The 13713-nt window shown below is 33.5% G+C and overlaps 1 protein-coding gene across 4 annotated transcripts in view; it reads left to right on the top strand.

Annotated features, from left to right (window-relative positions):
• LOC140757540 (glutathione hydrolase 1 proenzyme) overlaps positions 1 to 13713 on the top strand; it is a 46843-nt gene that overhangs the window by 13583 nt on the left and 19547 nt on the right. For 2 of the 4 annotated variants that reach the window (XM_073093296.1, XM_073093295.1), the window contains exons 2-3: positions 49 to 127; positions 10783 to 11004. In XM_073093296.1, the coding sequence (XP_072949397.1) occupies positions 66 to 127; positions 10783 to 11004 (284 nt within the window). In that variant the 5' untranslated portion in view covers positions 49 to 65. Of the gene's footprint in view, positions 1 to 48; positions 128 to 6846; positions 7084 to 9861; positions 10249 to 10782; positions 11005 to 13713 lie in introns of those variants that run through there. The other 2 variants (XM_073093294.1, XM_073093293.1) reach the window with 2 other exon arrangements.

Genomic DNA, 13713 nt, shown 5'->3' with positions numbered 1-13713 from the left:
TAATTATATTAGACATTTTGACCTTATTTTTTATTATTAAAATTTCAGATAAGGCAACCGACGAAATGACGATACAGAGCATGACCGTGACGGAATCGCGTGACTCCTCCAAGAGTTGCTGCAGAAGGTATAATATACAATACATCTTTAAATACAAATAATATTGAAGCCATTTTGTATGATCATGTGCCTATTTGCGTTATAACAGTGGTAAACTATTATGTTATAATATGAAAGGTGCAGTAAGGTAATAAGAGAGTGTAATGAGGTAGAGACCCTCATTCCAACTGACTCCTTAGGGGTAGAAACGTGTCTGTGGCCGATGGCTCTGGTGGAACATTAATCACTGGACCTGGTGGACCACTTACTGTATGGTCGTTTGCTATTTCTATAAAATAGAAAAACAACGCTACGAGGCTACTAGGGGTAGGTATACATACAAATTTAGTAATAAAATATTTAGAACAATAAAAAATATTTAAGTAATAATTAATTAAGGTCCATCTTAAAGAAATCTCCCTTGTCCGGTAATTTGAAAGAGAGGATTATTTGCCTGGAATGAGCAATATCGCTGAGTGGCTCGTATTTAGCATTACGAGCCATTAAACTGAGTGAAGGAAGACGTGGTTCGCGATTCAATGAAGTTCTTGTTACACGGGAATTTATTATCATATTATTCGTGATAGAAATACAATTTATAGGTCAGCAATAATTTCAAAATATGAGTGTACGGATGTATGTATAATAGAAGTTATTAGGATAAATTCCGAATTAATTTTATATATGGGAATGTGAGTTTGTTTGTTTCCTACACTTTCACGCCTTAACTTTATAACCGATTATCATAATATTTTGTACGCACGTTGTCAGGGATTCAAAAAAGGACATAAGTTACCTTTTTCACCAAAAAAAGTACCATGCTAGGAGCATAGATAAAACCCTCTGACGGCGAGCGGAGCCGCGGGTAAAAGCTAGTAATAAAATATTTAGAACAATAAAAATATTTAAGTATCATTTTATTGACGTCATCTTGAAAATCTTCCTTGTCCGGTAATTTGAACGAGTGGATTATTTGCCTGGAATGAGCAATATCGCTGAGTGGCTCGTATTTAGCATTACGAGCCATTAAACTGAGTGAAGGAAGACGTGGTTCGCGATTCAATGAAGTTCTTGTTACACGGGAATTTATTATCATATTATTCGTAAATAGAAATATAATTTATAGGTCAGAGATAATTTGAATTATGTACGTGTATGGATATAGGTACATAGGCATTATAGATTATAGAATTTACTACTTTGAATTCTTAACTAATATTATAAATGCAAATCATAGATTAGTACTAATCTAGATAGATTAGTACTAATCTATGATGCGAATGTGACTTTTTTTAATAATATAAGAGTAACAAACGAGCATGCAGTCCTGACTGACTACTGCTACCCAATTTTTTTAACGCGGAGAAATCCTCATGGTTTCCTTTCCGCCCGGGGGAACGAAAGGGATATGTCGGACTCTTACCGACTAAAACTCCGCAGCGTTCCTCTGGACGCTCGATGGCGGCCATCGCTGATGTTAACGTCAACCACATCCCGAGAGGGACAGGCCTCTCTCAGTGATATTCCTCATGGGATGAGCGTGCGGAACGCACACACGACATCTCGAGCCCTAAATACCGAAATTGGATTACCCCGAATCCGCCTCCGTGAACTCAAGGAACAGGGAAAGAGCGACTTTCGAAAGGCGCTCTACGGCGTCCCGTGCGCCTGTGACGGATTGGCTGGGCAGACATACCTTCCCTGGCCCTTTCCGCCGCCTCCTTGGCGAGCATTACTGCTTCGCAGAAGGAGCGCACCGCCTGCCACGACCTGTCACTTCCGACCATGGCGCGAACCACGGACGGGAGCGAGAGGTCGGCCCCCAATACAGAGATGGACTACTGCTACCCATGGACAACTGTAATCAACCCCAGATAGGATTAGACCTGAGGTCGGCCACAGGTGCGCAGATTAGTGTATTTGAAATAAATATTCAGATTTTTAGATACTTTGTAGTCTAAAATCTGATCACAAATCACTAGGGGGAGAGGAAAAGATTAATATGTTGCTAAAAACATTAGGTCATTTATAGACGGTCCCTTGGTACTCGTACTGTGTTCAAGGAACATGAGTTATGACTATTTCCAATGAGAAGGTTACATTGAGGAAATACACATGCAAATTACTTGATAAAGTGTACCAATACCACTTATACCTAAGGAAATAGATAAAAGATAATGGGAATTTTTCTTACAATTTTCCTTATTGAGACATAACAATGCAAACGCCTATATATAACCTTAGTTGTAATTATAGGTGTGGTGCCTAAGACCTCATTCTCGCGTAGGACATATCTAACAACCTAGGATTGAGTTGTATCTTCTATCACACCGATTTTTTTTAAATTTCTAATATCTCGTTTTATTTAAATTTCTAACCTATTTCGATTTTATTAAAATTTTCCGCGCCGAAAGTCGTAATAGTAGTACTAGACTCGCAGCAAAAAAATATCGCTGTATACTAATTTTAGCATATCTTCACCCTATTCCCAAGGTTCAATAAAAACTCCCCAGCAAGAAGCCGAATTGAAGTGTTCATTACATATTTACCCCATTTGTATTCTACACCTTTTACCGGCCAATTTCTGGGATCATTCGTACCAGTCACATACAAAGAAATGAGAATATTTATTTTCACCTCGATATTGACAAGGGATCAGGTATATCGTGAACAGTGAAGGGATATGGTTTTGATTGATGAGAGGTGGCTGTACCCACTGGCTTATAAGTCTCATAACTAATACGTCATGTAGCTTATAATTCTGTAACTTATAAGCCATAGGGGTTTTAAAAGAAAATATACATTAGATTCTGCCCAAGACTTTATATTATAGTATTTTTAGTTTAAAATATATTATGCGTACAAATATGACCCTTTTACAGTTTGAAGTGACTCTGTGTACATTCAGATTCTCTCTTATCTGCACAATTTGACGTATATTTTGTATCAAAAAAACGTTTTTGCTTTTGAATCTGCTTCCAAAGCCTACACAAACATTTTCATTCTAAGATTTTAAAGTCACCTTATAAAAATAATCTTGCTTTTGAGATCTTAATTATAATGAAGAGAATTGTTTACTGCGTTTATTATCTCGGAATATAATGGCACTGTAAGCTAGATATACTCTGAAGTGGGATTGTTTTTTTTATGTTTTTTTGTAAAAAGGCAAAAAAGAGCACTTAGGTTTTTTACTTTAAATGTACACAGCATGTGTATTATGCAATTTATTACACTTATAGTGTTCACTGCTGCTTTCAGTCATAACTGATCACAGCAAAAAATATAATACAGAAAAGATCTGTCTGAAGTCAATCATGCTCTCGATGACCAAATAATAAAGTTTCATATTAGTATCGCACTCTATTTCTGCCTTACTCTTTAAACCAGTACTTCTCAAGTTTTTGAAAGGATTAGGGGGTTGATTTGTGTGAGATCTCTTTTTTCCAGACGGAAAATCTTTTATTTAGGGACGCTACACAATAACTCATTCTAAAACTTGAGAATATAGAAATAAGTTTGAGAACCTCTCCTTTAAACGTTTGCAACGTTATTATGAAAGACATTGGACCTGATGTGGTGCCGCCGCAATCAACCTAGATGGTTTTTAGTGCCTTCTGCGTTGGAATAGGAAGGGAACCTGTTAAGAGTGGTAGAAGGCTTGGTGATTCGACTTATACACTACACCATATACGGGTCTAAGAAGCCATAGGTCACGCTGCTTAGTTGATAACTACGAGTATCACACAGCTGTTCTCAACCATTATGTTATGGTATCGTGTTTACGACCATAATGAATAGGTACCTACTTCTTGTCAACTATTGTTATTCGACGCGATAATTAATTTTACTTTTAACTACTGTTGTTGCCATGGATACTTCACGGCATATTCTTAGGGTATTCTATATAAAAACGTATTCATAAAACATGCTTTCCTTGTAACATAAATTTTGTCGCCGTAACACTCACGTGGTTTTATGAAACGATTTTAATGCAGTTTTTTGCAATAAAGCGCGTGATTTAGCACCGATTGAAGTCTAGGCTGGCGGTCACACCAATTGGTTTAAAAGTTGAGCAGAGGACTGACTGTTAAACATCAGTCATGTGCCGCTATCCGCTCCGGTGGGTTGTGATAACCTTATCGTGATCTACACGTGTATGTATATACGTGTATAGTATATGTGTGTGCTATGTGTGAGTGAATCCTTTTTGCCGAACTAAAGAAGTCGTAATGATAGTCGTATATAAGATGCCTATGTAAAATATGGACAAAAAATAAAAAAATCTTTACGTAACAAAAAATAAACAAAGATAACAAAAACAAAATACATTTCTTAAAATAAAACTAAAGTACATAACTTGCGTTGCTACTTTAAAAAAACTAAAATGATTTATTCATCGTGTTATTAGCTTATTGGACGAGTAAAATTGCCTAGATATTAAAAATAATAGTTTTTAACTCAAATATACTTTGAATTTATAAAGTTTTGCGACTACTATAGGCATATCAAAAATTAGATCACACACTGATTGTCTATAGGTACTAACAATTTATATTCTTGTGATTACCTATATTACAAAATCTAGATCGTATTATTTTTAGCGAAATGGAAAATCTGAAAACAATGACTCAGCGTCTTCTTCATCTTATCGTAGTGACAAAAAATAATACCCTAACACAATTTCTCAATCTTGAGTTTCTTGTTAGTGCAACCGTTGCAATTTCTGAATTGTTCTTGTAAAGGATCACTAGATTACCAGAACTGTAGAGCCAAGTAATGTTGAATTATTTAATGTTTGTTAAAGGCTACAATATTTTTCGCGTAGTAGATTTTCTCTACTTGTACATTTACTAGAGTTTTAGAATGGTAGAGTCAAGTAATGTTGAATAATACTTAAGGAAAATTTAATTTGACTTAATCATTGCACGGTTTTTCGACGCATAAAAATAGAGGTGTAGCATTAAACCTCAAAGTATTGTAAAATTTAAAGATAAAACAATAAGTCCAAAGCAGTATTGCTTCGTAGGGTCCCAGGAATGCTGGCAACGATACCACGTTGTGTGGCCAAACTTAATCTTTAGCCAATAAATATAAATAAATAAAATCTTTAAAATAAAAGACCCATTCTTCCTTCATTCAAGTCAAATCATATTTAAACATTGGCTTTTAGCGTCACAACGCTTTTTTGTGTATTTTTTATTATTTATCAAACAGTAAATTTTTTTTTATATAACAACACGATAAAAATAATAGTTTAATAGTAAACTATTGCGTATTAGCTAAAAAGCAACAGAGTAGTCAAATACACTCGTAGCGACTGTGAAGTAAATGTAAATATTTTTCACTGTAAACAAACTTTTGACAAAAATAAATCACACTTCTACAAAAATCGGTGTGCAATCATAACAATCACCATAAAAGCAATAAATGTTTAACATACTCATTCATTTGCAAATACCAAAACCGCCGATATATTTTTACGGCATATACACATATTTTATGATTATGTCTTGGCGGCAAATAGTTTCCTATTAAATTTCCATAAGGAAATTCAGTAAAGTGGAAACTACTATTCAAGATAATAAGAAAATATTCTTTATGTTGTATTCACATTTAACTTAAAAACATGCGGAAATTATTATTTTTGATTCATTTTCATGATTCATACTGTGTCTGTTTGTGACCAGTATATTATAATCATTTGTCTCAGTAAATCATATTAAAGAAGCAGTACTTAATAGGGAAGTAGTTTGTAACTCGGCCTCAGCCCTCAATCAAAGAATCCGATCTACGAAGCCAAGCTCTCTAATTTTTCAAATGTATGTGCGCATTGAAAAATAATTATAACTTGCTTTAATACTGAAGGACAACGTAACTTAACGTACCTTAACACCTGAAAGATATTTACAAAATGTCCTCAAAGGTCTACTAATGCACTTTTGAACTATGGCCTTAACCCTCTGAGTCACGTGCTCAGTGGTGGGACAATAATGGGTTGACGACCAATCATGTAAAGTAGATACCGTTTTCCATTATAAAGCATTCAATGAGAGTACCGAGTCAGGATGTGCAAACCTTGTCACCGTATTCATTATGATCATTATTAATATTATCAGATTATCTTGTCCCTTGATAACCATATACCTACCGCTGACAACATCATAGTAGGGACGCGATCATACTGTGTGTTTTAAATTAGTAATCGAAATTCGCCCAAAAACCTATTCTGACGTCCTATTCTTTTTTACTTTCATATTTTTTTCCGATTTTATAACCATTTATAAATAATAGATCATAACAAAGTTAATCTAATCTTCAATTACCATAAGTTTATCATTTTTGAGAAGTACTCTTCTTAAAACCGGTTTTTACTAGTTATACTATCGTTCATATGAATACAATCGTTCATTGTGTGTGGTCATGGTGAATTAGTAATACAATTGATAACGTCTAAACAAGATAACATCAGGAAGTTTCTTCCAATATTCCACCACCCTTCCTGTCAATAGCCACTTTATCTCAAAACGCTTCATATTATTGTGTTAATTTGATAAGACATAGGTACCTTATATAAATACTAGTACTATTACTAATAACTACTTACTTCTTTAGTTCCTCATTCGTCAATGCTACACAAACCATATAGAAGCGTCATTGACACGACACCTTGTTAAGCTGAATTTAGCAAAAGTCATTTCCTTTTCTCCAACAAGTTTGAAACGTTATATCATCGTGTGAACGAGGCTTATGACGCGCGAGGTCGTTTGTGAATTAGTGCCGGTTTTGTATGCGAAATTATATCACTATACAACTAACTTCCGCTGGTACAGGTAATGGATACTGTGGAATTTCGTGATTAGTGTGAGTGATAATGAGTGACGTGAAACTGTTACGGCAGAGTTCGTTGAAGCAACCCGGAGTGCCGGGCGTAAGGAGGAAGAGTAGACATGTGTTGATTAAAGAGCCTGATTCGGATGGCGACAGGTGGGTTTTTGTTTTTGTTTTAAAACATGTTTGCAAACCTAATTAGAGTATTTTTACTACTAGTGTTTAGTATATTAGTTTCTGACTGAAACACTTGCTACAAATAATCTATCTATCTAAAATGTTTAGCTGTACCAAAGATAGATTGATTATTAATAACGAGGGTAAGATAGCACATTTACACTTATAAACCCTGATTTCCTTACAAAAATAAGTGGATGAAAGACTATCCACCATATTTATTAACTATCGGAATAGACTTGACAATTTGATAGATAGATATAATTTACTCCACATGATGTTTTCCTTCGATAAAAGCTTGTTTGCCGTGTCTTGGATTTGAACTTCCTCTATGCTTATTACGAGATTGAAAACTGTCATTGCCATGTTATTAACATTAGCTGACAAGTGGTTCAAAGATATTCAGATTTTAATAAATACTAGTTTTCGCGCAGTACTCAAAATTCAAGAACAAAAGTTTGAAAATCATCCTTTATTTCGTCTCCTAAAAAACGCATTAAATCTCTGAAGGTGCTCCCAGCTTTGGAGACCTTAGAAATTGTAATATTTATGAATTCAAATGAAAACGAGAAAAAAAATGAAAATTTAAATTTTATAAGTTCCATACATACATAATATAAAATAGTGCATCTGTGAATTCGAATTTCGTAACGCTGTCACTAAACTTTGTAATCTAGACACATACGTATAGTCCGCGCCATACTGCTAGTCCGCTCTGAAGTTGTTGCGAGCAAGTGTAGTCCTACAATTTGCTACGGCGACGCGATTCATTTCTATATTCTGAGCGGACTAGCAGTTTTACGCGGAGTATACATACGTTATAACTTATAACGATTGTGAATCTTTCGTGTAGAGTTGTGGACCCAGGGGCGACTTGTTAGCCACTGCCATCAATCTTCATTGTGGACAATCACTTGTCAACGTGTCAACATGCACTTTATATCTTCCTTTAAAGATATCAACCATTGTTAGGTAATTTTTTGAGGAATTTTTTATCGGTGCAAAAATTATTAAATTAAATTACAAAACATAGTTGTAATAACTTTGTATGATACATAAACGTTTTTGGATGTAAATTCTAATGTACCTATACTCGTATTTTGAGAAATAATGCCAATAAAATTTTAGTGATATGCCAATTACAGAAAATATATATATCTTTTTCAAAATTATGAGATAATTTGGTCATTACATGGCATTAGTAAAAAATATTAAAATGTCGACTACTCGTTACGGAAAGAAGGAGACACATAAATATTTTTTTTCAACTTAGGTCCCAATACCAGTACCTACTATCTGTGTATAAAGGTAGGACTCCAACCCCATCTAGGGTTAATTGTAGATATTCATGGGTACTACCACTTAGCTACTCGTGTACTACTTTGAAAAAATATTCAATAAACGTAAAATACGGCGTAAAACAGTGCGATTTTTTTTCTAAAGGTTAGGCTAATGACGATTTTTTGTCAGTGTTTCCGTAATTTAAAGTTCACGTTAACCAATTAGTTGTACTTTTTATAATATAGTGTCGGTAAACCTTGGCAAAAGCCTTCGGGCGAATTTCATATCTTCGGCAGATCAATCGTTTCTTAAATAATTTGATGTGGACTATGATGGTAAGATGTAAATGTCATCTAGGTTTCGTATAAAGCATTTCCCATTTAAATAAAAACATCTCACCGGTTCGAAGAACTGGTAAGGAATACATCCTTATTCGAGGCGTCCCAACTTAGTCCTCGGGGGTATCAATGCGTCTGTAACTGATGTCAATCTTATCTGGATTCGGAATCTTATCTGGGGTTAACTACGGATGTCCATAGGCGACAGAACCCTAATAATTATGTGAACTTCATGCACATAAGCTACTTCTATACTACTACAATATTTATAAAAATATAAATATTTTAGCTACAAGTAAGATATAATTACACTATAATTGGGTATATCTGCATCAGATTATAACACAACCGTTATTAGATATATTATTATACATTTATTTAATATGATGCAAGTATAATTTGCATCATTGTCTAGTACGTGTCATATCCTGATTATGCGCCCGTATCTTATATTAAAATATTGATTAGACGCAAACACTTGTTTGAGTAACTTAAAGAGATAATTCCTAGAAATCTAAAAAGACGTGAGTAATAATCAAATAGATAGCTAAATATGAAGTATGATAGTAAATTAAAATATAGTTGATAATAATGAATAATAAATTGTTGTACACAGCGAATAATTTTATGTTTTCTTAATTTTCTGTATCGCTTTTGTTCCCGTAACAGGAAAAAGTACCTATACCGAAATAAAATCCTGATGTCTCGTTATATGAATTCTCTTTTTATAAGTAACGTCATGTTATTATGATTTTATTATTGTCATCATAATTTATGTTTTATATAAGTAACACTCACCACGAAAATAACGTATTACAAGGTGTTCCATTAATTATTATGTACGTGTATAAACACGCCTGATTGCTTTTAACAGCAAACAAAATATTTTGTAAAATAGATATTTTTAAAAAATCTGCACTTAATAATTGTAATACGTTATTATCACGAAATATTAGTTCTTATTTTATTTTATTATATTCCATTAATTTTCTCCTATGACCATACTCGTAAAATAGTAACACTTCCCTACGCGTAATACAAGCCTAGTAACGCCATCTAGACGGTATGTGACAAAACAACAACTATATGGAAGGCCAAGGAAAACAGCTGTTTCTATTATCGATTTTCACATACCCGCAGGCAAATTCACTGCATACAGCCTGCAGTTCACGTACAACGTCATTGACGTGGGTTATAACGGTGTTATTACATAGTTTATATGATATATTATTCAATAGAATTCGCCGGTTAGCCGTCGGATACTACAGCGACGTTCAGACTTAAATAGCCAAAGTTCATGCGAGAACGTAACAAGTGTTTAGGTTATGTTGTTATTATATATTGGAGTTAACTGTGTAGTGATTAAATAGTAAATTAAAATGGAGCGTACGTTAAAAAGAAGAAATTTTCTCAGCACTCATGTGGACGATATCCCAATGGACACGATTCGCTTGGTATCGCCGATAAACAGATTCGCTATTTTACATGGAAATTTCAGTCATGACGACAACGATTATCCTTCTAAGTAAGTAACGGGGTCAACGTAGGATAAAACGAATGTATTTTCTCCATTTAGCGTTAAAATAATCTTAAGTAAGCACCAGAATATTGTTAATCTTCCGGTGTCGTAACTATAGTTTCTGTATTTCCATTTCCATAATTCAAAAGTACATAATTTCTAAAGGTTTTTTAATATAATTATAATATTAAACGAAAAAAATATCGTGAAATAAGTATATAATTTATATTCGAAACAGGAAAAAGCAATATCGCTACGGCGTAGTAGTCGAAATTCAAATTTTCTTTATTTCGGTGACAAAATAAAATATTGCTGTAAATACTGTTAATTTATTTGTATTTTTCCGATATTATATTACATATCTCTGTCGATAATTTCTGTAATTTGTTTACATTTAATTATTACTTGCGATCTATTTAAGGTCAGAATATATACCTATAAAATATTGTTATTGAAAATAAATATTATTTATCATATAATAATCTCATATTATTTTCAAACTCGAGATTGCGTTACAATATATTTAAATCTTTGTTTCAGACCAACAAAACTAAAGACTAAACTGGTGATCCTCGGGCTGATACTCCTGGTTATTGCATCAGCTCTCTCTGGCTACTTCATCGGAAATGCTGACTACAGGGCATGGAAGATGACGGAGCCGCCCGATCCGGTAGAGAAGCTGCCACCTTCAGCATCCTGGTTGCACGTGTTCCAACGTGCTGCCGTGTGCTCAGACGCCCCTCACTGCTCACAGATTGGCAGGTTAGTTATAACTATTTTCTATGAAACTAAAGTAGAAGGTATAACCGTACTCAGTTCAACAAATTTTGATTGAGGTCTAGCCTGAAGTCCCTTGTGAAAGTATATATTATGACACCCTAAAAATCAGAACATAGAAGCATGTTTTTCATTGTTATAAGGTAGAAATTAGATATTTAAGGAAGTGTTGAATCCACAACCACCACTAGTAGGTACCTATTTTTAATGATGGGGAACACAGGTTTTTAGGTAGTCTAAATCTACCTTGGAAAATTAATGGCAACCGTAACTAACTACGTATTAATATGTAATAATAATATGAACTCTTCAAGTTTTAAAAGTTACCAGAATTTTTACCAAAAATTTTTTCGGGGTTACTATATGGGCTCCAAAACCAATAAACTTCAGTTTAACTATTACGCAAATGGTATTAATAATTTTTATAATTAAGATGTGGCCAATTGTGTTAGTTAGCAAAAATAATTAAAATTTACACGTTACAATTTTTTATCACGTTTAATCTGCGTGATTTTAATTGAATATTATGTTAGCGTTAAGACGAAACGACAATATATAGTTTTACATAAATATATTTATTACTAGCTGACCCGGCAAACTGCTGACCCTCCTTTGTACCGCCTCAGAATCTTTTTATGATATATATTTCATATTTACTCACCTTTTAAACCTTCCCTGGACTTCTACAAATTATTCTAAACTAAAATTAGCCAAATCGGCCCAGCCATTCTGGAGTTTCAGAGAGACTAACGAACAGCAATCGATTTTTATTAGATTAAACATACATATAGATAAATATTAAATGTCCAGATGAATGAACGTTATAGGTATTTGTTGAGATGCTTGCACGTAATAGACATAATAGATATCCTCGATAATGCGACTTTAGACCCCTTCCCTCCATGAGACCTAGTATTCTTAAGATTAATTTGAATAAAGTGCCTAGTAAAGATCGAACCAAAGGTTCTAATCAAATGCGTGATGAATGCATTATCGTAACGTACGCGCGATATCGTTATGTGCATAACAAGTAGTTCCATACGATACGTGACTGTGAAGTAATAATGTGTTATTGTCCTTTTTATTCTTAACCGCACTTTTTGCTATGGAAGCTTCGAGGTACGACCAGTCTACCACAGAAGTAAAATGGTCAGAAGCCAAAGGAAAATAAAGACAGAAGCCACACCCAATTCTGTAAATTGCATACATACCGTACATAGGTACATACATAGTTCATAAAATTACTTTAATTTTTATTTATTCTTATAATAAAATATAATCATAACTGCCACTTTTTATTTATTCGCTTTATATCCCTAAAACAAAATAAGATCGATTTTTAAATTCTTGTAAACGTTAATCTAGTCATATAATTAAATTTATTTAATTTTACTCAAGCAATTATTACTACTCTCTGCTCTCACTCTACATAATTCTACATACTTTTAATTTTAAAAAATCACCCTCGAGTAAAAATTGTACACTTGGGTGCACAGGGCAACCTGAACCTCGTTGCGTTAATATCTCAGGATCTGAGGCTCCGAGCTAAGATAAAGAAACCCAAACAAACTCCATCACGAAATAGCAAAAGTAATATGTTATTTGTTTATTTGTGTACACATTAATTTTTACGACATCTGTAATACCTACATCTGCTTTACTTAGCCTATTTATTGAAAAATAGGTATTCCGGAACTTTACAATATATTCAATTAGGCAAACTCATATATTTGATTTACATCCACAATAATTAGTCTAACGCTTTTATTATTTGTCACAAGTGTTATAACTTGGGACAGTATGAACTTACCTTTATGCAACTTAATAACGACAAAAACTACATATTTCAATAATGTTGCCATGTACGATCACAAAGTAGAAATGGTAGATTTTTGTTATAAATATGTTTTAGATATTACTCATAAAAAGGTGCCTACATAAATTGGATTTATCTTGTTTTTTAAGTGAAAGTTAATTTTAATTCAAAACGTACTTCTACAAAAACCCTACAAAATTATAACCGCGGAGATACTATAGACTCTACTATAATTATATGATGGTTACTAAAAGTTCAATTTATTAACAGATAATGCAGTATTTTATAAAAAATACTCAAACTTAATATATACAAGTACATGCCTAGGAAGCATTTATGGAGTTATGTTACTTTTGTAAAATTTAACTTTATTGGTGAAATTCGTGATTTTATTTACGGCTTTCATAGGTTCGCATTTTGCTGTCGCATTATTGCAACATTTCATATGTTATTCATTTCATATAAATATAAATAAAGTTATCATATCTCACTGAAATTTCTCGAAAATAGTTGAACTAATGACATATTTTACATTACGTACCGAATTATAAAATACTATACGAGTTATCAAAATACAAATATAGTGTAGGAGTAAATTATCGAATAGAGTAAATCTCCAAAATTATGTTGGTTAGCCGCTAATCGTTTTTTGACACGGCCGAAGACTTTTAAACATCTCTAGACAGAAAATGAGATAAATCTGATATTGACATTGATTTTTTTAAACGGTATGGTAGTAATTTAAAAACAAGAGTATGGCAGCACCAGCTGACTAACGCACACATAGAAGTTACAGAAACACACTATCTTTGTAATCAGGTCGCGGTACTGCTTCTACCAATCGCGTTTCGAGAATTTTATCGACGCGCATGCGGTCA

Source organism: Epargyreus clarus, unplaced genomic scaffold (genome assembly GCF_041222505.1).
Source record: "Epargyreus clarus isolate Ecla_fem2 unplaced genomic scaffold, WU_Ecla_fem_2.2 ptg000004l, whole genome shotgun sequence".
Taxonomy (NCBI): Eukaryota; Metazoa; Arthropoda; class Insecta; order Lepidoptera; family Hesperiidae; genus Epargyreus; species Epargyreus clarus.
Note: the sequence above shows the minus strand (reverse complement) of the source record. Positions and strands in the feature narration are given on the sequence as shown.